This window comes from Ricinus communis, chromosome 5 (genome assembly GCF_019578655.1).
Source record: "Ricinus communis isolate WT05 ecotype wild-type chromosome 5, ASM1957865v1, whole genome shotgun sequence".
Classification (NCBI taxonomy): Eukaryota; Viridiplantae; Streptophyta; class Magnoliopsida; order Malpighiales; family Euphorbiaceae; genus Ricinus; species Ricinus communis.
Window position 1 is genome coordinate 31,316,243 of NC_063260.1, and position 25,473 is coordinate 31,341,715.

Below are 25,473 nucleotides of genomic sequence, written 5' to 3' on the forward strand. Positions count from 1 at the left end.
TGTAAGCCACAAAAATGGACTCCTAATGGAGTATAGGAAATTGGATTTTTTTAATTTTAACCACTGAATTAATAATTTGTTATTAAATGATTTTTTATCATAGTTTATTAATCGATCATATTAACACTTTTTAATATGGTTGTCAATTATTGTCCCTTCTTAATGACCCATGACAGAAAATTTATGTCCGCTGCAGAATCGCAGGTGGTCTGTGCCAATCCAAAAATTTCGACAGTAACTCTCTTTGTTTATTTTTTTTTTATTTTCATTTGATAAAAGAAATAAATGTCATATTTTATAACTAATTTTAATTTATATGAAAAACAATAATTTTTTGAATCTTCCATCTTTATAATCTATTTATTTTGAAAACTTTAAATCTTTGTTAATTTATTTTTATGTTATCACTCACTTCTTTAACATTCTTTTATTTCCACTAATTTCTTTTATTTATTTATTTATATTATTTGTATAATTATTTTTTAAAGAAAGTAGACCAATGACTTTACAAAAATAAAAGAGAAATATAAATAATATCAAGAGATTATATATAAAAATAAGCATTCATTATTAATAAATTACGATATTTCTTAGTTAACAATTTATTTATTAAAACATCAATGAGGATATTAAGTCAATTGCATTTAATTGGATCGTATATGGGTGAAAATATATTTTACAAGTAGGCAAATAATACCTGCAAAATAATATAAAAATCTGGACAGGATTCCTTTTTCTTTTTTTTTTCTTTGAGGGCCTGCCATAGTTAAGATCTTTCAACTAATTAAAACAAGTTGTATTTATTGCAAGTAAAAAAATTTCACACAGAAAATACAAAAAGAACCCTCCTTTTTTATTTATTTCTTTTCACCTTGGCAATACGACTGCTTTGAGAGGATTCTTCATTACAACTGTGAAGGCAAATGTCTCAGTCGGGTCGGGTGGTCCATTTGGTGTTGGCACCCACTTGAAAGCTTGGACCATTCTAGCTAGCATCAAGTTTACATGCAACAAACCAAGAGCTAGCCCCGGACAAGTCCTCCTCCCAGCCCCAAACGGCAGCATCTTCACCGTACCCTTAGTGCCGGTCAGGTCAACGTCAACTCCATCGCCTTCCAAGAATCTTTCCGGTCGGAACACACCAGGATCTTTCCACATTTGCGGATCCTCAGTCATCCACTCAATGTAGAACTCTACATTCACATTAGTCGGAATCTTGTACCCGCCAAGCTCAGTCTCCTCCGTCGCAGCGTGTGCCAACGTGAAGTGCGCCGGAGAATGCACTCGTAAAGTTTCCTTAACCACAGCGTTAAGATAAGGCATTTTCTCTACAGTATCTTCAGTGATTGCCCCATTTTTGCCAACACCATCAACAATTTCCTCGTACAGCTTTTCCTGAATATCTTGATTTAGTACTAATTCAAGAAAAACCCATTGAAGAACACTTGTACTAGTATCAATACCAGCAACAAAAAGCTCTGAGCAGAGTGTAACAAGTTCTTCTTCTCCTAAACGACCACGCCCTGGTGCCTCGAGCCCAAAAAGAGAATCAACATAGGCTGCACCAACTGCACTAACCATCGATGAGCCAGGGTTTTCGCCTTTCTCTACGTAAGCTCTTCTGTTCCTTATAAGAGGACTTAAGCATTCCATTTGTCTCTTCCTTAGCTCTTTTGCTCTTTTCATTTGCCTCCTAAACAATGGAGTGAAAATTGGCAAGAAATCAGGGAGTTGGGGTGAGGTTATAAGCATAACATCCTTTGTTACACTGTCAATGTCTTTGATCCAATCCTCAGGTATTCTAGCTCCAAAACATATGCAAACCAAAATGCTGCAAACGGTGAATCTGCACAGCTCCATTACATCTACACACCCATTTTCAAACGCCTCATTTTGTAACCTCTTCATGTGATTCTCCATAGCCCATTCTCTTATCCAACTGCACTGCTTTATCCTTACTGGATTCATCAACTCCGTGACAAAATTTCGGCGAAGCGTTCGCCAGAGAGGACCGTATTCAGCTGAATTGACTGCACACTTTCCAACACTGAACACCGACCGGATCGGCGAGTCTGGTGGCCGGCTGGCGAAGACTGGACCTCTTTGAACTAGGGCTTCATGGATAAGCTCTGGGCTAGTGACTATAACAAGAGTGCGTTGGCCCATTTGCATGGTGAAGATTGGACCATATTTCTTACGTAAATCACGAATCACAAATATGAAGTGACGGCGCTGGAGGATAACCTGGAACAAGTTGCCTACTAGCGGCCACCCTGGCGGTCCGGGCGGCAAGTTCTTGGACTTGCCGGAACAGAAACAGCGTCGCCACCACAGGCCGAGAAAAATAAAGGATAAACTGGTGATGAAAAGATCTATTAACTCCATAATTGAGGAGAGATTGGAAAGGTCTATGAAACTATGATATATTTGCGGGGTTGGTTATATACAGAGGAGGATGAAGGTGAGTAATTGAATGAGCTACGGCCCCACCGCCCATAGAAATGTGAAACTATATAAATGCTACAATTTTAAAGTGTGTATAATAAATATTCAAAATCTTTTTGAATATATGAATTATACATTTCTAATGCACATCGATTGTTATATAGCACGTCTAATAGAAATTAAACTTATACAGGACTGTTTTATATTTTAATATTAAATAATTAATTTATATATATTATTATTTAAAACTGATAAATAATATTTATCAGTTTTCTATATAGGTGGAATATACACCAAATTTAAATAAAAAAATTTCTGTTATAATTTAATATTAAATTACTAATATAGTGATTCGCTTATAGGAATTTCTCAATATTTTTGGGAGAAGTTTTTGTATATACACCACAACTAATAGAAGAGCGACATGTATGTATAAGTATTTTATATTTTAATATTAATTAATAAACATGTGTCAATAATCTATGAATTTGGTATATAGATGAGAACATACACTAGATTTAGGCAAAAGAAAAAAGTATTTTGTGTTAACTAACTAAAAAGAAAGAATTTTAAATATTTTTATCAAACTAATTAAGATAATAACTTTACAATACAAAAGCAATATATCAAATTAGAAATCAAAATAGCAATTACAAATCACAAATTGTTTGCTATATTTTATTAAAATTCTTTTATGAATTTATTTCACTTAAGAAAAAAAAATTAAAAGAAATATTTTGATGTTATAAAATGTGTCGCTTACTAATATGAAATTTATTTAGACATTTTATTTATTATAATCAATTTTACATAAATTTAATTATTTATAAAACTAAATTAATTTTCATTTCATTTAAAGTATATAAATTATAAACTGAAAATCTTAAATTTATAAACAAAAAATAACCGTGAGAGCATTCAATGATAATGTGCATGAAAAAGAAAAAGAAGAGGAATTGTTAAGTTTATGCCTAAAATTTCAAGTTAACAAATCAACAGTACTACTCTACGTCTTGCGTCTTTATTAGTGGAATTAAAAGAGTATGTTATCGTTGCACAATTTAATGGGTTCTCAAATTGACAATTTGAATTGCATTTTGTTCTGGCAGGATTTGAATATTGTTAGAAATTCGATTAATGACCATTTGTTATCGTTAGCTAGAATAGTTGCCTAGAACTAGAATTAGAATTAGAGATGTTAAATTAATGAATCTTTGTAAATATTTTATTTTAAAAATATTAAAATTAATTGAGGGGTGTGTTCATATTTAGCGTTGAATATTGAAAAGACAAATTTAGAATTTTTTTAATTTAATATCTTAATTTTAAAAAAAAATTATTTTTAGAAGAAAAACCAATTTAACTGCTTTTTTGCAAAAATAATTTTTTAAAGTAGAAAAGAAGATGAACCATCTCAACACCCTAAGTTAATGCAACTGCCCTCCTCATCAGCATTAATGGAATGTCGCTAATGAGCTGGTTCATGGGTTGAATATTGGCAAGTCCAGCATTTATTATCTTCCCTTGCCCATGTGCGATATACGGAGGTTCGCTGCAGTTCTTTACTCGCATCTGCTATTTATTGCAAATGGAAGTTGGCTCCAAAATTAATTAAGCTACTGGTAAGGGGAAAAAGATAAAAAAGGAAAAGAAGAAATGCCTGTCTGTACACTCTCTGCTCAAAGAAAGAAGAATCCAGTTCTTGAAACAGGTTCAGAGTACTTTTCGGATGGCTAAATTCTGAATGGGAATGGCATGCAGTCAGCAATGGGTCACAGATTGGAATTTGCACTTGACATGGCTGGTTACGATAATATTGCAGGCATTAATATACATTCCAGGCTTCTAGATTAGCTGTATCCCGTATTATCAGTCAGAATTCCATGGTAATGGTTCTCTTTAAAGCCATTATTACATTCACACTAAGATTATCAATTCTCAGTAGCTGTAAAACTTGTTACATGTTCTACCAAAAAAGACTTCATCTAATTTATGATTGAAGGAGATTCTTTCCTAATTTTAATATATAAACCGTAATTAATAAAAAAATAAAATATATGTATGAGTATTTTATATTTTAATATTAGATGTTTGACAGATATTTTATTATTTAAAATTAATAAATATATATCAATCATCAATCAGTTTGGTGTATAAATAGACATATACAACAAGCCTCTTTTTTCTACTCAGCATATGCTATAAATGCCATTAATTGTTAATAATGGGCCAGCTACTCTTAAATCCGTCTTTTAGATTTGGTTAGAGTATCTCTTATTGTAATTTAGCATTGCAATTTGTACTGTAATTGATATATAAAAAGAGAATAAATTCACTCACTAATTAAGCTTACTGTTGGAAGTTATGGCCAACAATTAGTTACACTACGTGTTTGGGGCAATATACATCCCGACAAATATAAAATCACTTATATATATATATATATATAAGTGATTTTAAATTTTATAATTTAATGATAGAGATATATTTAGTTATGTAAATTAATTAAAATATATAATTATTTATCAATTTAATATATAAACAATGAAATATATTTAAATTAGCCAATAATTTTCTATTTCAATAAGTAACTATCCCTGTATCCATGGAAAAGGTACTTTGTTATCATGTTGTCATGCCTAATCAATTAATTATAGCTTCTCAAGTCTTCATGAGGAGGGAGAAAATGGAAGATGGTAATAATAGGAGTAATAACTTATTATAAAGAGTTATGTGATAATTTATCCAAGTAATGATTTTTTTTTTTCTATAAAGAAGGCTGTGATTTTGATTAATATTTTTATATCTTATATATATGTAATTGGTCATTGTAATATACTATTTTTAGTTATTATTCATAGAAGTCCTTTATTATACCCACAGAAAATCCCAAGAAAATTGCATTGGAGACAAAAGTCCTCATTCTCAAACCTAATTGTTATTTGCAAGTGGCAACTACAACTCTCAAAAACAGCTTCTAGAAGAATCAGAGCTACTCCCTAAAGCTACTTTTGCAGGCCAAAAAGACACAATAAATTGATTAATCGGTTAATAATACACACCAAATAATGGAAAGGGTGGCTCTTATTCTTCGAATGTGGAACCATAAAATAGAAGTCGTAATAAAAGCACCGTTGATATTGGTCTTTCAGGCTTCGTCTCCACATATCATTTTCCTAAACATTCTTAGGAATGAAATAGAAAATACCTTTTTAAGTAGGGCTTGGTGGAGTTTAGGTAATATCCATTATATTTATTTTATATAATTTTTATACTATAAATATATTTTTATTAATTTTTTAAATATATTATTTAATATTTTTTTTATTATTATTAAATATATTCAAAATAATAAAATCTAAATTTAAAACTGTCATCGCTGATGGCAAGACGATTAATTTCTATATGTTTAGATCAAATTATGGATCTATAAAAGAAATCGCAATCTCTAATCACTTTCTTAAATCTACATTCTCTACCTAATGAAATATTCATATCAACTAAAAATCAGTAATGTCAAATCATTAGTATCTTAATGATACTTAGAGAAAAGAGAAAAATATTTTGACCGTCACTTTCCAATTAACTCTATTTTCAAATCACCGCCAAATATAGATTTAGCTATAAATAGACAGATGCAACTTCACACAATGTTCAATTGCTTTTTCATGGTTAAATATATTAATAGTTTTTATAAATAAAAAATTTTACTTAAATTGAAATATACATCTTCAATATGATAATTAAATTAAAAAAAAAATTAAAGTCAATAACAACATGAGTATCAATCGGGCCATAATATTTTGGTTGTTTTTATAAATCATGACCACTGTTTGCTTGATTAGCTTATGATTTCTATATTAATTGTACCTTGTTGTATTTTACATATAACTTGAATGTAAGGACATTTAATAAGTCCAAGTGAAGTACCAAATCCTTTTTTTTTTCCTCAGTGAACCTAATAATTTGTCCATTTATTTTTAGGTATTCCTATATTAAGCTGAATATCATCAAGTTCATAGCTCTAAGATTGATCCCTCCCAATGGTAATTAATTAATATTTTAAGCAGCCATATTTATCAACTGAAATTAAATGATACATATAAAACTGAAAAATTATTTATATTCTTATCAGTGTACGTCCATATGATTTAATATACACCCATTAACCTCAATAATGATTTTCTTTTTTTTTTTGGCGGAAATAGGAGCTAACGATTATTTTTTTCATAACGTATTTTTTAAATTCTTCTTCTCGCTTCCCAACGTTTTATAAAGGGTTTTACTAATGGGCTGTGAATCGAATTGGATTCATGGGCAAGCTTAAAGCTGAGCCCTGGAAACTATTGAAAGTGGGCTGCTTTGGTGGACATCATTCAAAATAAGGCCCATAAATCTACAATAAAAAAACTCGATCACCTGGGTTTTATTGGGCAAAAAATAGGCTCATTTTGATTTTTTTTCTGTAAGTAAATTTGATTATAATTCTTTCTTCTTCTTCTTTTTTTTTTTTGCATTGAATTTCATATTTCGATTTTTCAACGAGACATTCGCCTAATGGTGAAGATTGAGGTCCATTCTCACATTAGACATTGGTTTGCAGGAAATAATTTGTTGCTGAAAAATATTTTTCTGAAAAGTTCTTTTGCGGAAAAATATTTTCATTTTATTTCTTAAAAAAGTTTATTTTCTTTAATTTGGTTGCATATGAATATCAAAATAATATTGCCCTCTGGTGTTTGGAATTGAAAATATAGTTTTCAACAAAAACTATAATGTAAAATTTCAGTAAATTATGCTGTAGTTTAACGTATCTTTTTTTTTAGATTTGTGGTTTTTTTTTTTACTTTAGTACTTTGTAAATATAATCGTTAGTAAATAACGATTAAATTACATAACATTGTTAGCAAGTGCTGAATGGCCATTGAAAAAATATTAGCTACCGCGTGTCACGTTAGAATGTATTAATAATATTGTGCAATTTAATTATTTTTTACTAATGGTCATATTCACATAGTACTAAAATAAATAAAAAAACTATAAACCCTAAAATAAAAGTACCTTAACCACAAATTACTTTAATAAAGTTGTTTCACAATAAAATTATAAAAATATCAATACTTTATATTTTAAATTATTAATTTTGGTGATTGGCTCCAATTGTTGGTGGTGGCTGGAGACTATTGATAGTAATTTTCAAAATCCTCCAGTAAATGCACTACTATATATAGAAAAAATATGAAAATTATTCATTTAAAATATATTGTTCGCACTAGAAATGAAACCATATATTGATTAAATTACTTGTTTTATATGTGTTAGTCCATCTGTATAAATGAAAGAACTTAGCTATCGATGGGAAAAGAACTTAGTTGAAAAAATAAGTTTTGCATAGATGGGAAAGAAGAAGAAGGAGAAGGTGAAAGAGAGAAGGAGTACACCGACTTTGTGAAAGAGAGCATCCGCTTGGAAAAGATGTCCATTTGTTGGGATGAAAAAAGTTGTTTAATTAGAGGCTTATAATGCTTTATTGCACTAAAAATTTGTTTAAGGATTTATGTGCTTCTCACGTCTAATGTTAGGGGTGTTTTTGCATCTTTTCCATACTAATATTATAAAATTTTATTACATAGATTTAATATATATTACTCCCTATACACTAAACTAAAAGATAATCAACACATATTTATTAATTTTAAAATACGCATCAACAGTCTAATACTAAATTATAAAACACTCATAATACATGTCATTTTTTTTCTTCTATTAGCGGTGGTTTATATATTAAATTCATATAATAATTATTCTAATATTACTCCTTTTTGTTTTCAATTGATTGTGTCAGTTGTTTAAAATCAGTTTGGTCGCGTAGCATTAGCTTTTCACCAAATTCAGTTTTTGTCGTACCAGAAATATTTGGAAATGAATTAATTGACATAGTCCCACAATATATATATATATATATATATATATATATATATATATATATATATATATATATATTAGATTTTAATTGATGGTACATGTTTCAACTAAATCAAAGTATATTACATGTCATTTTCTTTAGCTTCTAGTCCTAAGCCAGTACCCTATCTGTATCACTGACTCGCCTTTCACTCTCTATTTATATATTTAATAAAACCGGAATATAAGTTTTTATTCATTTTTTAGACAGATTAAATCTGTAAATATATAAAAATTGCACGGTGAAAATACATAAATTAGGAGTCTTTAAAATTAATAAAGTTATATAAAAAACATGGAAATTTTTATTTTCCTCCTTCCTTTAGTAAACGGGATCCACATTGTTGGATAAGGGTAATATATTATGATATCGTATATATATTATAATTTCCTTTTCTTTTGGCGGAAGTGCAATGCATGTTATTTGTAAGATTCGATGATACAATTATAGTTCCTATAAATATTTTCATCTGTAACCGTACACACAGTAATTATATCTTTAACTAATAAAATTAATTTTCAAACAGTTGGTAGGCCCAACTCATTTACTCATTCTTTTCCTTTTATCTTAATTTTTATTTACTTTTAGATATCCAGCACCGTATGTCTACGTTTCCATGCTCTATTTAACCATCCCTACCATATTTCTTCTGAATGCACCATCCCGAGTTCATCAATGGACTGGATAGACTTTCTCATCTTTTGTTCTACGCTTATCTTTCTCCCTATATGGTGGCGATACTGGTCGGTCACCGGCGGTGGACCAAAGAATCTCCCGCCAGGACCACCAGGTTGGCCACTGGTAGGCAACTTGTTCCAAGTAATCCTCCAACGCCGACCTTTTATCTATATTGTACGTGATTTACGTGCAAAGTATGGTCCGATCTTTACCATGCAAATGGGCCAACGTACTCTTGTTATTGTCACTAGTTCTGGCCTCATCCATGAAGCCCTAGTCCAAAGAGGTCCTACCTTCGCTAGCCGTCCACCTGACTCTCCGATTCGATTAGTGTTCAGTGTTGGAAAATGTGCCATCAACTCCGCCGAATACGGCCCTCTCTGGCGTACTCTTCGCCGGAATTTTGTCAGTGAGGTCACAAGTCCGATGAGAATCAAGCAGTGTCGCTGGATAAGAGAATGGGCATTTGAGAATCACATGAAAAGAATAAAAAGGGAAGCTCTTGAAAATGGCTCCGTGGAGGTAATGAGTAACTGTAGGCTTACCATATGTAGTGTTCTAATATGTATTTGTTTTGGAGCAAGAATCTCTGAAGAAAGGATCAAGAATATAGAAGCTGTATCAAAAGATGTTATGCTAATGACAACACCAAAGCTACCCGATTTCATGCCCGTTCTTGCTCCTTTCTTTCGCAGGCAAATGAAAGTTGCTAAAGAATTGAGAAAGAAGCAAATGGAATGCCTGGTTCCATTAATAAGAAATAGAAGAGCCTTTGTAGAGAAAGGTGAAAATCCCAACTCAGAAATGGTGAGTCCAGTTGGTGCAGCTTATATAGATTCTCTGTTTGAGCTAAAACCAGCAGAGAGAGGTCCATTAGGAGAGCAGGAATTTGTCACGTTGTGTTCAGAGGTGGTCAGTGCAGGCACTGACACTAGTGCAACAACCATTGAATGGGCTCTGCTGCATTTGGTGCTAAACCAAGAGATTCAAGAAAACTTGTACAAGGAAATTGTTGATTTTGTAGGTAAAGATGGGCTGGTTAAAGAAGAACATGTTGAGAAAATGCCTTATCTTGGAGCAATAGTCAAAGAAACTTTCCGACGACATCCGCCGAGCCATTTCTTGTTATCTCATGCTGCAACGAAGGAGACACAACTCGGTGGCTATACAATTCCTGCGGGTGTTAATGTGGAGCTTTATACGGCATGGGTAACTGAGGATCCGGATGTATGGAAGGATCCGGATGAGTTCCGACCCGAGAGATTCTTGAATGGCGATGGAGTTGATGTGGATGTGACTGGCACTCGTGGAGTGAAGATGGTGCCTTTTGGTGCCGGACGGCGTATTTGCCCGGCGTGGAGTCTTGGTACGCTACATGTCAATTTGTTACTTGCTAGGATGGTGCATGCTTTCAAGTGGTTACCGGATCCGACTTCTCCACCCGACCCGACTGAGACTTTTGCATTCACTGTTGTTATGAAGAATCCTTTAAAGGCTTTGATGTTGCCTAGGTGAATTGAAGCCTTCACTTCAATATTGCTTGCTTTAATTAAGTAAAGAAGTGTCTACTTAATTATTTCCTTTCTTATCTTAATTATTTAATAAAAAAGTATTCACTTCTTAGATTATATTTTACATTAATTATGCTGAGTCTGGGGAGCACTGTATGGTACAGATATGATAAGCTAATCAATATACAACATTACTTTTGAGTTTATTAATATATAAACATTAAGAATACAAAATAAGGTTGTTGGTGAAAATAAGCAAAAGGGTTTCATTAAAGACGGTCCCATAAAGATTTTATAACTGTGGCAGCAAGTTTTGCATTGGTCAGGAGTCCTATCGTTTCGGGCAGAGATGCATTAAATTACAGTATTTACTTTGAACAACTCGCAATGTCAACAGCAATATGTATTGGATGAATGGCTAGATGCAGAGCATAATGTCTTCTGCTGAGCAGGAAGGAAGTTATATGGAAAAATTAGAGTCATAAGGATATTACTACATTTACCACTAATTCTTTGACACAGTGAGTTCTTTTGTCCTCAGAATTGCTGCCTTTTGGACATTGCCCTGACGAGGAATATACAAGTTTATTACCGGAACTGGTACGTGCTAAATTAATGTTGGGTTGCACTTTCCACACCAAGGTTGATCACATATAACACATTCACGTGCTAAATATTTTCACATTCACGAAATAAAAAAGAAGAACAAAACATGATTAAAGTTTAAAAAAGGCAGTATGGTTAACCTTTGTAGTTGAAGTAGATTGCAGTAACTTCAAAATAAAGTCATATCTATTTATCTCCGCAGTTCTTTTCTTTTTCTTTCTAAATTACAGAGAGAAAAATTGAAAAAAGCAAAAGAAAAACAGAAGAAGAAGAAGAAGAAGAAGTTATTGAAAGTGATGGACGTGTAAGACTTTACAGCTGAGTCTTTAGATAAGCCTGTGAGAGGAGAGTAATGAGCGACCGGTGGGGATGGGTAGACATTAAAAGGGTCCAAATATAATTGAGCACAAGAATCAAGAGAGTACATAAAGTCAAAAATAGAAAGAAGACTTTGCTCCCCTGAGAGGCATCAAAAATTTGACTTCAGCCTTCCATTACTATCATATATTACAGCTGTTCCAAATCCCCGACTCCCACATTCATTTCAGAAGAATATTATGCGCCATTCATTTTACACCTAACTCATTGCTTTTCACGTAGCTGTTCCAAAGAGTTTTTCTCACTCTTATTTTTACACGTAAGAAATTAATAAAAATATTAAATAAATATATTTCAATAATAAAAATTTAAAAATTTTAAATTTAAAGAAGCTTTTATTTAAGTATTGTTATTTTGGTTGACTACATAAATTTGCGGTTGGTGGCAGCAGCAATAGTACATATCTGACATGGCAGAACATGAGGAAATAAGAAAAAGAGAGACCCTAATATATATAATGGCAAGTGGACTCCTTTCCTCCTTTCAAATAAATTATTATGGGAGCATTAACTGCGTGTCCTCCACTCCGGCCGCGGCCCCCGAAATTAAATTTGGTAAGCAAAACGTAAAGAAAACAAGGATAACTATTAAAAAAAAAGAAAACAAGAAGAGAACAAAAGGATTAAATATAAAGATATCTTATTATTATTATTATTATTATAAATATTAAGATATAAAGATATCTTAATGATTTTCTTATTATTTAGTTAATTTCAAGTAAAATAGAATATAAAATAATCTAAAAATATATTAGATATTGTTATTAGAAGTATTAATAATTTATCATAAATTCCCTATGCGTTTTAGTTTTATTATTATTATCTTTTTCTATTACTAATCTTATAAACTTTATCAACATTATCTATTATTATTTTAAAAAATATAATAATAATATTGTTACTAAATAGTTAAATTAGATAAATGGTCGGGCAGGCAATAAAGCCACACTTACTCATAAGGGGCTGTACCATGCACGCCTGCTACATATCTAGCCTGCATGGCTACGCATGCAGCTGGCATGTATGTTTCATTTTTCTGCGCCTGTTAGAACCGGCGCATGCACCTAATTTTACCTAAAAGTGAAAATTAAAAAAAAGAATTCACCGCAAAGTTTTGAATCCTCACAGTTTTAATTGGGCATTTACATGTTTCCCCCAACTTTTTTGAACTGAAGTACGTGGGCTTCATTCAAATATGGGTCAAATCTTTATTGGGCTACAGTGGTACCTTTGCAATCCAAATGCTTAATTCCTAAAATGTAAAATTGATTGAAAGAAAAAAAAAAAATGAAATAAAAAAGGACGACTTCTGCTGACCCTTCGGTATGCACGGTGAAGAGCTTAGCACAAAACCAGAAATGGATTGGCTGTTGTCCATGCCAAAGGTTGAATTACATGCCCACCTCAATGGCTCTATCAGAAACTCTACTCTTCTGTATGTGCATTTTCCTCTTTATCTTTTTTTTTTTTTTTCTTTTTTTGCCCCCTTTTCTTTTCATTTTCTTGGTTATCTACGCTGTGAATGTTAGTAATCAGTGAAAATCTGTTACCTTGTTGTTTGTGTTAGAGATGTAAATCTTACGTCTTTAGTAGTTATCTGCTATGTTTCATGCTTGAAGTATATACAGGAGAAAGGAATAGTTGGGGAAGTTTTTAATTTTAAGGTTTTAGTGTTCTGCTTTGAGTTAGTCAGATTTGATTCTTTCTATTTCCAGGGAACTTGCTAGAGTTTTGGGTGACAAGGGCGTAGTTGTTTTCTCAGATGTAGAACATGTTATCCTGAAGAGTAAGATCTTGCTTCCTTTTTCCTTGTTGCTCTGGTTAATTGATTAAAGAAGAAATAAATAACACATTGGAAAGCTACCCGGTTAACCTAAATCATTGGTTACTGGTGCCAGTTATGATTATGTGGCTTTAGTAAGTTAAGATATGAATGTTCATAAACTAAAAATTAAAGAAAGAAAAGAACTGTAACACTTATAGTTTGAAGGTCTAGTTATTTTTACAATCCACATCTAGCTCTGGTGGTTTAAAGTTTATGCTTACCTTCCATTTGCTCCCTTGATATTGCATAGTAATGTTCCTTTTACTTCCATTCAGATGACCGTTCTTTGGTTGAAGTGTTCAAGTTGTTTGACTTGATTCACATTCTTACCACCGATCATGATACTGTTACAAGGATCACAAAAGAAGTATGTATGATAACTAGCAGTATTTTTTCCTTATATCTCTGAAATGATTGGCAATTGGGTTGTTTGAACTGATTCTTCAACAATCACAAACAGGTAGTAGAAGATTTTGCTTCTGAGAATGTTGTGTATTTGGAGTTAAGAACAACTCCAAAGGTACTTGCATGAACTTTATGAGGTGTTTGTTTTTGAATTAGTGTAGCACATAGTTTTTATTGATAATAAGAATTTGTGGTTTTCATATACTCCAGAAAAATGATTCTAAAGGAATGAGCAAATGCTCTTACATGGAGGCAGTGATCAAAGGTCTAAGGGCTGTTACTGCAGTTGAGGTGGATTTTTCTCCTAATAGTTTGGATAATAGAGCTTCCATGAATTCAATTTCTGTGAATGATGCTTGTTGCAAAAGTACAAGGAGAAAGATATATGTTAGACTTCTTCTCAGCATTGACCGCCGTGAGACCACAGAAGCTGCAATGGAAACTGTATGTTAAGGAAACTGTATGGATGTTTTTATGCAGATAAGTTGTGAACTGGTTCATGTATCTAAATTTCTTTAACTCATCTTTTATAGGTTAAGCTTGCCCTGGAAATGAGACATTTAGGTGTAGTTGGCATTGACCTTTCTGGAAATCCTGTTGTGGGTGAATGGTACTAACTTACTGAGAATAGTTCTTTGCTAGTAAATAATGTTGGTTTCTTTATCTTAAAGCCTCATTTTATTTGAACAGGATTACATTTTTGCCAGCATTAAAATTTGCCCAGGAGCAAGGTCTCTATATAACACTTCACTGTGGAGAGGTGAGCTGATATGATAAGTGCTTGCTTCTGTTTCAAGATATATATTTTTACAGTGAAATTTCACTTACTGGTTTGTTTTCGTAACCTAGTGCTTATAGGTTCCAAATCGCAAGGAGGAGATCCAAATGATGCTCGACTTTCTCCCCCATAGAATTGGTCATGCATGCTGCTTCAGAGAGGAAGAGTGGAGAAAGCTAAAATCCTCTAAAATCCCGGTTGATATTAACAGTCATTTACTTTTTTCTGAGAATAACCTTCACTAGTACAAACCAATAAAGTAAAACTTACAATTTCCAAGAGAATGATGATTTGAAGAAAGCTAGACTTTTATCGAGACATTTTATCACAACTTCTACAGGAATTATGGTTTTAATGTTCAGTTAGAATTTTTGCTGTATATAGTGGAACTCTTTAGCTTTTGTTGAAAAGCCTCAGAAATTGCCATTTGATTACCTTCTAGATTCATTCATTGCTGACTATCAGTTTCCGTTTACACTAATCATTAGAGGCTCTACTCTACCTTTTATGATTTTATATACGATGGCTGTTTAGTTGTCTTAAGTGCAATAGTTTTTAGATATTTGCGGTGCATTTATTTCTCAGGCTAATTCCTTCTTCATTGTTTTGCTCTTACATTCACAGGTTGAGATTTGTTTGACATCCAACATCATGACTCAATCAGTTCCTTCCCTAGATATTCATCATTTTGGTTAGTCTTCTTTTCTCATTCGATAGTTTATAATTCACTTGGAACTAAATCAACAAATTGATAACTTTCACTTGAGTACACTCTTGAAATGAAGCCTGTAAAATCTCTCTTTTCTAGTGACGGGGCATTTGCCTCTCATTGTTACTGATACTTTTGGTCTGTTTTCTTTCTGTTGCAGTTGATTTGTATAATGCAAACCATCCTATAGTCCTATGCACTGATGATTCTGGCGTTTTCTCCACTAGCGTTTCAAAAGAGTATAGTCTTGCTTCGTCTGCGTTCAGTAAGTATGCTGTTCATTGTTGATTTAGCACATATTAGATTTAATGGATAATCTGGATTGACCATATGTTCCATGTTTCCAAGGTCTCGGAAAGATGGAAATGTTTCAGCTAGCACGAAACGGGCTGGAGTACATTTTTGCTGATGCTACAGTGAAGCAAGACCTGATAAAGATTTTTAATTCAGCTGCTAATGAGCTAGATTTGTGATTAGGCAGCGTGCGTACCTCTATATTGCTATTCCAGATAAAAACATTGTTTCGCCTATATAGAGCTTCGAGATTCATTTTTTGTGGCTTGAAACCTTTTGGTTAAGTTATTTGATTTTGCAGACTGCATAGTGCATCTCTAATGCAACTTTTAATATATATTAGACTTTTTATTTTAAAGAGTTATGTGATAAAATAATATTTCAATACATATTATTTATTTATTAAATATAAAGTAGAGAGAGTCAAATTTCACTCTTTAGTCTATATTTAATAAATATATTATAAATTTTTAAGTGTTTAATTAATTAATATTTATTATTTTTACTGTTCTATCCATAAAAATTAAAAAGACTGAAGTATTTTAAATTAATTAAAAGATTGAAGTCTCATCTAAATTAAGAAAATCTATTATGGTATCATACATCTAAAGTTATTTTAAATTATTATTATTTTTATAATGTAATAAATAATTATAGAATATTAAAAGTACTATTAAATATTTATAATTGAAATAATAAGGATTATCATGCCCAATGCAACATTTATATAAATTCAGAATAAAACTATGGCGTCAAAATCTAAAAACATTTTACTAGAAAACGACATCGTAACACAACACCTTACCCGGCGACAAGTACAACGCAACAATAATACCGAAATCCAGAAGATTACTTCAAGTTGTCAACAAGAAATCATCAAAACCGGCAGCGCTCTTACTTCTCCTTAGTTCAATTTCTCATTTTTATTTCTCTGCTTTACTTACCAATTACGCTTATCAATCTCTCTGCAATGTACCTTCCATTTCTAATTCTAAAAAGATGAATAAAAATGTTCATTAAAATCATCACCATCACATACCGCACCATGATCATCGTTCCATAACCGTCCGATCAGATCGACAGTATCAACAATGTCTTGGGGATTAGGCTGGAAACGGCCGTCGGAGATTTTCCGTTTAACGCTAAACTATGGAACGGAGGAATCAGAAGACGATCTTAACCGTACATCGACATCATCATCAGGATCATTCTCCTCATCATCTCCAACATCACTGTCCTCTCCACCGCATGATCAGGATCCCGGATTACGGATTGATTTAGATTGGACTGTTGGTGATGACGAAGATCAGGTGGCTCTGAGGTTGCAGTCGCAGCTGATGGTGGCGCTGCCGTTGCCTCAAGATTGTGTCACGGTGGATTTGAATGTTAAGGAGGGAGAAAATGTAGGGGTGGAAATGAAGGTAGTTAAGAGGAGAGAGCCATTACGAGGGATGATATTGAGTAAGGGAGGGTCTGGTCAACAAAGTGATGGCATAGGGATCTTGACTAGGTTGTTAAGGTCTAATTTGGTTACTGATGGTGTTGTTTCGACTTGTGGTGAACATTGGCGTAACGTTACCTTGCTTAGCCTCTGTGGTTGCTGTTTGTCGGTGAGGATTTTATACTCTTTTGAGTTCAGTCGAACTGAATGGTTTTGAAATGCCTTGTTATGAACTCTAGCAACTACTAATAACCTTTTCAAACATGAGATTGACTGTGCGGATTTCAATTGAATTGAATTCTTTTATTTCTCAGGCTCCCAACGTGTGAATTTTGTACATCTTTTATACTATGTTTAGTATATGCTTCTCGGATATGATCTACACTAGAATGCTAGAAATTCAAAGATATTGAGCCTATTGGTAGTCTGATTGTGACTAATTGCCTCAAGTTAACAGGTATTGCCAGCTGAATTAATTGGATTGCCACTGCTCGAGAAGCTTTATCTTGATAATAATAGGCTTTCAGTTTTGCCACCAGAGCTTGGTGAATTAAAAGCTTTGAAAGTTCTCAGTGTTGATCACAATGCATTAGTTTCAGTTCCTGGTAAGAGTTGCATTGCATTGCATATGTTAAATGAGTACTGCTCAATGATTGGCTATTTATGATGTGTTTTCAATTTGTTCGGTTTTATGATCTTGGTTGAACTTTTAAGCAGTTGAACTGAGGCAGTGTGTGGGACTGGTAGAATTGTCACTGGAACACAACAAGCTTGTCAGACCTCTTCTTGATTTCAGGTCATTTTATCAACAAATTGACCAACTTTATTATTCTTTTCTGGTTTGATAAAGCTTGTAAACACTAGAATTTTTCTCTGGGTCTATTGTTTATCTCCAGTTGAATGGCAGGGCTATGGCTGAGTTACAAATTCTTAGGCTATTTGGTAATCCTCTGGAGTTCCTCCCTGAAATTTTACCGCTCCACAAACTTCGCCACCTGTCTCTTGCTAATATTAGGATTGTAGCTGATGAAAATTTAAGATCAGTGAATGTACAGATAGAGGTAGTAATCATACAGCAACTTATAGCAGTTTCAGAAGCTATTAGATTTTCTCTCTTAAATTAATTTTGTTATTTGGCTTTTGTAGATGGAGAACAGTTCTTATTTTGGTGCATCTAGACACAAACTGAGTGCCTTCTTCGCTCTTATTTTCCGCTTTTCTTCATGTCATCATCCTTTGTTGGCATCTGCACTGGCAAAGATAATTCAAGACCAAGGAAACCGCATTGTGGTTGGTAAAGATGAGAATGCAGTGCGGCAACTTATTAGCATGATAAGTAGTGACAATCAACATGTGGTATGTTGGCAATTTTTTGGATCATGAGTCAAACCTTTGCTCGTATATCTCTTATTCTGGGCACTTCCTTAGCATTCTGATTCCTGGCAGGTTGAACAAGCTTGCTCTGCTTTATCCTCACTTTCTGGAGATGTTTCTGTAGCGATGCAGTTGATGAAATGTGATATAATGCAACCAATTGAATCAGTATTGAAATCAGTTGCACAGGAAGAAGTAATTTCTGTTTTGCAAGTTGTGGCCACCTTGGCCTTTGCATCTGATACTGTAGCTCAGAAGATGTTGACCAAGGATATGTTGAAATCATTGAAAATGTTATGTGCCCATAGAAACCCAGAGGCAAGTTCTCATCCTTATCAATGCATACTGATCTTATTACTTTTAGTAGTCTGGAGCCATTTAACATTTCAATTCGTCTTTGACCAGGTGCAAAGGTTAGCTTTATTAGCAGTTGGGAATTTGGCCTTCTGCTTGGAGAATCGCCGCATTTTGGTTACCTCTGAAAGTCTCCGGGATCTTTTGTTGCGGTTGACAGTTACATCTGAGCCACTTGTGAATAAAGCAGCAGCTCGTGCTTTGGCAATTCTTGGTTCGTATCTTGGATCGAACTTTTTGCTTTGCTTGAGATTGTTTGCGTTATTAATGTACAAGGGTTGGTCCATTTTGTTCCACTCTAGGAGAAAATGAAAATTTGCGGCGTGCCATTCGAGGAAGACAAGTAGCAAAGCAAGGCTTACGCATACTTGCAATGGATGGCGGTGGAATGAAAGGTCTGGCTACTGTGCAGATCCTTAAAGCAATTGAAAAGGGAACTGGAAAGCGCATACATGAGTTGTTTGACCTTATATGTGGCACCTCAACGGGTGGGATGCTTGCAGTTGCCCTCGGTATTAAGTTGATGACCTTGAGCCAGTGCGAAGAAATATATAAAAATCTTGGTGCGTGTGATTCTTCGAGAGATCTCTTTTCACAAGAATATTTTCTTGTACAATTATTTATTCTATTAAAAATGTGCTCCTTTAGGAAAACTTGTTTTTGCTGAACCCACACCAAAGGACAATGAAGCTGCCAGCTGGAGAGAGAAGTTGGATCAGCTTTATAAAAGTTCATCGCAAAGTTTTAGAGTTGTGGTACATGGATCTAAAGTATGGGTTTTTTTTTCTTAATTTTCCTTCCTAAATCATCATTGCCTTAATTTCTTTTACAACAGAATAACTCGAATGCACAATGACTAATTTTTCTGTTAGTGTATAACATTGATCATGTATGGACATATTTTGCAATAGAGTCTAGAGATGTTGCTAATTTTATATGTTATTCGGTTAGCAAAGAGAAAAATGCATTGACATTTTTAGTTAATATTTGAAGTTTTTAATTCTTTCATTTTACCAGTTCAGCTATCAGCTGTGTGATAATATCTAGTTATTTCTATTATATGCCTCTTCCCTAGTAGGTTGAAAATAGAATACAATAACGTATTGTCTTGCAGCACAGTGCAGATCAGTTTGAGAGGTTGTTAAAAGAAATGTGTGCTGATGAGGATGGAGACCTATTGATAGATTCAGCAGTGAAAAATATTCCCAAAGTTTTTGTTGTGTCAACTTTAGTTAGTGTGATGCCAGCTCAGCCATATGTGTTTCGTAATTATCAGGTTTGAAGCTTAGAATTTTTGTCTGCTGTGAAGATGAATTAATGATATCAACTTAATGGTTGTTGATAGTGCTAGTTTTACATGTTTCTTTTAACCATTTTTCCTGTATCAATGCTAGTATCCTGCTGGAACACCTGAAGTGCCCATGCCAAATTCGGAAAGTTCAGGGGTCACTGTGTTAGGATCACCTACTATTGGTGCTCAAGTTGGCTATAAACGCAGTGCTTTTATTGGGAGTTGTAAGCATCATGTTTGGCAAGCTATAAGAGCATCATCTGCAGCTCCATATTATCTTGATGACTTCTCTGATGGTACTCTATTAAGATGTCTTTTGTGTTTGATTCCCCTTGCCCAGGGGCCATAATTTCTAACAGTATAATAAGCTGACAATTTATTTTATTATGCAGACGTGAACCGTTGGCAAGATGGTGCTATAGTGGCAAACAATCCTACTATCTTTGCTGTAAGGGAAGCGCAACTTCTATGGCCTGACACAAAAATCGACTGCTTGGTTTCAATTGGCTGTGGTTCTGTCCCAACAAAAGTGAATCTCTCTCTCTCTCTTATTATTATTATTTTTCCCACTTGTTCTCATTTTATAATGGTTTTATTAATCAAATTTGGCTTTTAAGGAATTAAGCGATTCTCATTCCTCTCATTGTATTTCATCAGTTATCTGGTTCTGCTGAAATAGATGTTCCAATATGCAGACTACCATGGTGTACAGTAACAAACAATCTTTAATCACACAAACCTTTGATGGTTTCAGTTTGTAGATTTGGATGACATTATGATTTAGTAGCAAGGAAGTGGTTAATATATTATATAGCATTGACACTTGAAAGTAATTTATATACTTGTAAGAACTTAAGTGTATCAGAAATTAAATCTGAAGATTCTCAAGTAATAACCTAATATTATAATCATTGATCATTTTTATTTCACTAATCATTACTGTATGCTACTTTTCCTTTAGATAGTTGGCGATCTTGGAAATTGCCTTTCTAAACAAGGGCTGCTCTGTAATGCTTCTTTCATTTGGCTTGACAGTGATTTGTGCTCTAGGCAACCATAATGATGCTAACGGTATCGGTGATAAATATTTTGAGAATTTAATCTGAAGCCTCTAAAGTTTAGAATTACTTTTTTTTTTTGTGTGTAGTTATTAGATGAGAAATTGAGAGGAAAGTTTAGTTAGAACAGTTACATTCATTTTTCTTTTTCCATTTGTCTTCAAAGTTGCCATATAATTTCATTATTCAGATTAATGAACTTTTCCATTGTAGGTGAGGAGAGGCGGTTGGCGTTATCTGGACACAGGACAAGTGTTGATTGAGAGCGCATGCTCAGTGGACCGAGTAGAGGAAGCCCTGAGCACATTGCTACCCATGCTTCCTGAAATACAGTACTATCGTTTTAATCCAGGTACACTAAGTGTTGATATTTTGGAGTTATTAATGGTTTAAACAGATATTATCTTTCAAGGGTGCTCCAATTATTCTTTTTTTCTTCGTTTTTCATATTTTAAATGCTCTTCTTTTCCGTCTAGGAAGTTCATTTCATTAGTGTCTTTTTAATAGTGAAAGAACTTTTAAGTACTAAGCCAGCATCCTATATTGTATGCAGTTGATGAACGTTGTGATATGGAGCTGGATGAGACTGATCCAGCAGTCTGGTTGAAGTTGGAAGCTGCAGTTGATGAATATATCCAAACTAATTCGGATGCCTTTAAGAATGTTTGTGAGAGACTACTCTTGCCTTATCAACATGATGATAAGTTCTCAGAGAATTTAAGAAATCATCAATTCCCCAAGCCAAAGGTAGCAAATTCAGGTATTATTGCTTATATTCTCATAAACTTTTAGAAGGTTTCCTCTTTCTGAATTCTCCTTTTGATGAACCTGAAATTCTTTTTGCTGCTGTGTAAGATGGGAGTAGTCCCTCCCTCGGTTGGAGGCGTAATGTGCTACTTGTTGAAGCTTTGCACAGTCCTGATTCAGGAAGGGTGATGCATCATGCACGAGCACTTGAATCATTTTGCACCAATAATGGAATTAGATTATCTCTTATGCTTGGGGCATCAGGAATTGCAAAGATAGCGCCAGCAACAACATTCCCATCACCATTTACCTCACCGTTAATTACTGGAAGCTTCCCATCAAGCCCACTTCTTTTTAGTCCTGATTTTGGCCCACATAGGATTGGCAGAATTGACATGGTCCCGCCATTAAGCTTGGATGGAGTTCAATCAGTAAAGAATGCTGCATCACCACCTAGGTCTCCTTCAGGGCGCAGACAGTTATCTTTACCTGTGCGGTCATTGCATGAAAAGTTACAGAATACTCCACAAGTGGGAATTGTACATTTAGCCCTTCAAAATGACTCGGTCGGTTCGATAATAAGGTCAGCATACTGCTTTGTCAATTGACCGGTCATATTTTCATGAGTTAGTTTATGGCCTTAACTTGCTCTATGCCTATTTCTCTAGTTGGCAGAATGATGTATTTGTTGTTGCTGAACCTGGAGATCTTGCAAATAAGTTTCTTCAAAGTGTTAAATTTAGCTTGTTATCAATGATGAGAAGTCGCCGCAGGAAAGTTCCATCTTTTTTTGCTAATATTTCAACCGTCGCTGATCTGGTTCGATATAAAACTTACTTCCAAGTTGGAAACGTAGTCCATCGTTATATTGGACGACAAACGCAGGTATGTGTCAATCACTTCCTCCATTCTGCTTGGATGATTGTATTATTATTACGATTGATCTCCACTGTAATGTTTGTCAAAACTCTAAAGGTGATGGAGGATGATCAAGAAATTGGCGCATATATGTTTCGCAGAACAGTTCCTTCTATGCATCTAACACCTGATGATGTTCGCTGGATGGTATGTAGTTGGCTTTGATTTGATCTACGGGTTTCTCTATCTAAATTTTATGGAGTTCTGGATGAGGAAATGTCTGATATACGATAAAAGTCTTTCACTAGCTTTTTAGTTTTCATGTGGTGGTGTTGGTCTATTCTCATAAATGCAGCACGGAGTAGTAGCCTTCTGCTGGGTTATGTACTTGAGATTTTGTGCATTTTTAGTAGATTTTTAAAACAAGCAAATTATTTGACAGTAACTTTGAAGTCTTTTCCTTCTGTTTTTAGTACTTACCACCTGAATTTTGTTTGGTGGGTCTTTTATCTCCTGGACATGGCACTCCTGATTCTTGTGGCTGCTTACTCTTGTATGACCCCAGGTTGGAGCTTGGAGGGACAGGATCATAATTTGCACAGGGACATATGGGCCTATTCCAACTTTAATCAAGGCCTTTTTGGATTCTGGTGCAAAAGCTGTTGTATGCCCGTCTGCAGATGCGCTAGAAATCCCACTGACATCAACCCATGGATCAGAGGAGTTCCATGTTCTGGAGAATGGGAGGTTTGAGATTGGAGAGGAAGAGGCAGAGGATGAAGAGGCAGAGCCTGTGAGTCCGAGAAGTGATTGGGAAGATAGTGACCTTGAGAAGAATGGGGAGCGTGCTACAGGTTTTTGGGATGACGAAGAAGATGAATTATCACAGTTTGTCTGCCATTTGTACGATTCCATATTTCAAGAAGGGGCAAAAGTGGATGCGGCTCTACGGAATGCTCTTGCTTCCCATCGGAGGCTGAGGTATTCTTGCCATCTTTCGGGTATACAGTAATGATTTAAATCCCATTCATATAAAGTGAAGACTATAATTAGGTTTAGCATACCTGAGTTTATGAATAACTACAGAAAGTAGGAGAGAATATTTTCAATTTTGAGGCTCAAGTGTAAAAGAAGTACTGATATTTGTTATTCAGTAGAGAGAACAAGTAAATAGCATGTACCAGTGACAATTTTTTCAATGATATACATCCTGTTTTTTCATTTGTTTCTTTGGCCTTGTTTTACGTTCTCCCCTTTTTGGCGTTACTTAAATCTTTTGTATGTTTTATGTCTTGGACTTGCGACTTTATAGTTTTACTATTTTTGAGAGAAAAGTCCTGGTCCTTTTTATTTTTATTTTTCTTTTCCAGTTTTCAGAACAAATTATTATTAATAAGATATTTATTTTCTAAAACAACAAAAAGAGTAAAACAAATTCAAACAGATCATAAAAATGATTCTTTTTTGTTTATTTTTTAAAAATGAATAATTCTTTTTAAAATTTATGAGGAAACCAACCGACTAAACAACCGGAATTGTTTTCTTGACCTAGATTTAAAATAAAAAATTTAAATATGAAAACAGAAATTTCTAAAAGTAAATTTTTAAACGAAATATTTCAAATCTAAAAAGCGGAAAAGAGAAATGATAGCATAGAATGAAATCTAATCTAATTTGATATAAGACGAGAATGCACAAAAAATAAAAGAGAGGAACCAAAGGTGAAGGTAATGATAATCTGAGGCCTAGAAAGAGGTGAGTATAGAGCTCACAATTCGCGTTAATGGCATATAAACAGGTCGTGTAGAGACACAATTATAGTATAGAAATGCTCTCTATTCCTAATTTGTAAAACCAATCACCCCAAAAGCACTAGCATTTACAGAACCTATCAAATCTTCCATTCCACTGCATATAGAAAGAGAAGACCAAGACTTATGCGTCTTATTTACAAGTTTCTATATCATATCCTGTTTTTCATTGTTTCTCATGGGTAAATATAGTGGATGGTTGTTTTGGCTTGAAAAATGTAACATTTTTATAATAGTAGAAAAACAAAAGAGTTCATTGAAATCACTGGTCTAGTTTGTCTTCTTCAAGTTCTCACAATATACAACAAGGGAACAGAATCATGCCGATGCCAAATAGAAATTATCGTGCAATGCATGCAGGCCCTTCATATGATTCAAACTCATCATAAAACCCAATGACTTTATTGCAATTTGTCCCCCAATTGCTTAGGACATACCACCTAATCGCTTGTGGATGTTTAGGATCAGTAATTATCCTATTGTCGTCCCACTAGATTTTGCCTTCATGCATTATGTAAATTTTCCAGCAAAGTAATGCTTTCATTAGCAATTTTCCCACTCTAATTATGGCATTCAATTTGCAAACAATGCTTTTTGATTAGCAAAATATGTAGAAGCTTCAAAAACAATAATTAAGGAGCTGACTAAAGCATTCCATAACCCTTCAATCTCAAGGAACTTTCAAGTGCTGGACTTTATCCTCTCAATGGTCCCACAACTCTAGATTAAAAATTAATAAATAAATAAATTGACCTTCAAATCCTAAGTGGGACCCTTCAGTTTTTATACAGAACATTAAAGAGATTCTTTGCTCAAGCATCCCCACTAATTAAATTTAAAAATAGATTTTTTTTTTTATATACCAGAATACATAAAAAAAATATCTATATGTAAATGTTTTATAGATTAGTTTATTTATAGGATATACATATAAACTAAATAAATT

The 25,473-nt window shown here is 33.7% G+C and overlaps 4 protein-coding genes across 5 annotated transcripts; 3 read left to right on the forward strand and 1 right to left on the reverse strand.

Annotated features, from left to right (window-relative positions):
* Positions 1-621: 621 nt before the first annotated feature.
* On the reverse strand, positions 622-2,423 carry LOC8284230 (cytochrome P450 77A1). Its single transcript, XM_002518467.4, has one exon. The coding sequence runs from the start codon at positions 2,383-2,385 to the stop codon at positions 868-870; it is 1,518 nt and encodes a 505-aa protein (XP_002518513.1). The 5' UTR covers positions 2,386-2,423; the 3' UTR covers positions 622-867.
* A 6,602-nt stretch (positions 2,424-9,025) lies between these two features.
* Positions 9,026-10,723, forward strand: LOC8284229 (cytochrome P450 77A3). The gene has a single exon (XM_002518466.4). The coding sequence runs from the start codon at positions 9,086-9,088 to the stop codon at positions 10,601-10,603; it is 1,518 nt and encodes a 505-aa protein (XP_002518512.1). The 5' UTR covers positions 9,026-9,085; the 3' UTR covers positions 10,604-10,723.
* Positions 10,724-12,731: 2,008 nt separating this feature from the next.
* On the forward strand, positions 12,732-15,951 carry LOC8284228 (N6-mAMP deaminase). Its single transcript, XM_002518465.4, has 11 exons — positions 12,732-13,017; positions 13,298-13,368; positions 13,683-13,774; positions 13,868-13,927; positions 14,023-14,256; positions 14,346-14,422; positions 14,503-14,572; positions 14,671-14,787; positions 15,215-15,281; positions 15,460-15,564; positions 15,648-15,951. The coding sequence occupies exons 1-11, from the start codon at positions 12,908-12,910 to the stop codon at positions 15,770-15,772; spliced, it is 1,128 nt and encodes a 375-aa protein (XP_002518511.2). The 5' UTR covers positions 12,732-12,907; the 3' UTR covers positions 15,773-15,951.
* Positions 15,952-16,396: 445 nt separating this feature from the next.
* LOC8284227 (phospholipase A I) lies at positions 16,397-23,937 on the forward strand. Of its 2 annotated transcripts, XM_015718776.3 has the most exons (18): positions 16,397-17,203; positions 17,492-17,639; positions 17,752-17,830; positions 17,942-18,095; positions 18,181-18,390; positions 18,481-18,726; positions 18,814-18,976; positions 19,065-19,325; positions 19,411-19,532; positions 19,877-20,038; positions 20,157-20,349; positions 20,446-20,582; positions 21,325-21,463; positions 21,665-21,871; positions 21,967-22,441; positions 22,527-22,743; positions 22,834-22,923; positions 23,282-23,937. In XM_015718776.3, the coding sequence occupies exons 1-18, from the start codon at positions 16,685-16,687 to the stop codon at positions 23,726-23,728; spliced, it is 3,969 nt and encodes a 1,322-aa protein (XP_015574262.1). In that variant the 5' UTR covers positions 16,397-16,684; the 3' UTR covers positions 23,729-23,937. The 2 variants fall into 2 exon arrangements, with proteins under 2 accessions (XP_015574262.1, XP_015574263.1); XM_015718777.3 differs by lacking the exon at positions 16,397-17,203 and having other exon boundaries at positions 17,579-17,639; positions 17,931-18,095.
* The last annotated feature ends 1,536 nt before the right edge of the window (positions 23,938-25,473 follow it).

Coding starts and splice junctions, on each gene's coding strand:
- LOC8284230 (XM_002518467.4), bottom strand. CDS start 2,385: ATGGAGTTAATAGATCTTTTCATCACCAGTTTATCCTTTATTTTTCTC.
- LOC8284229 (XM_002518466.4), top strand. CDS start 9,086: ATGGACTGGATAGACTTTCTCATCTTTTGTTCTACGCTTATCTTTCTC.
- LOC8284228 (XM_002518465.4), top strand. CDS start 12,908: ATGCACGGTGAAGAGCTTAGCACAAAACCAGAAATGGATTGGCTGTTG. Junction 14,573..14,670: donor TAACACTTCACTGTGGAGAG/GTGAGCTGATAT, acceptor TAGTGCTTATAG/GTTCCAAATCGCAAGGAGGA. Junction 14,788..15,214: donor TAAAATCCTCTAAAATCCCG/GTTGATATTAAC, acceptor TTACATTCACAG/GTTGAGATTTGTTTGACATC.
- LOC8284227 (XM_015718776.3), top strand. CDS start 16,685: ATGTCTTGGGGATTAGGCTGGAAACGGCCGTCGGAGATTTTCCGTTTA. Junction 20,350..20,445: donor TCTTGATGACTTCTCTGATG/GTACTCTATTAA, acceptor TTTATTATGCAG/ACGTGAACCGTTGGCAAGAT. Junction 22,924..23,281: donor CTGATGATGTTCGCTGGATG/GTATGTAGTTGG, acceptor GTATGACCCCAG/GTTGGAGCTTGGAGGGACAG.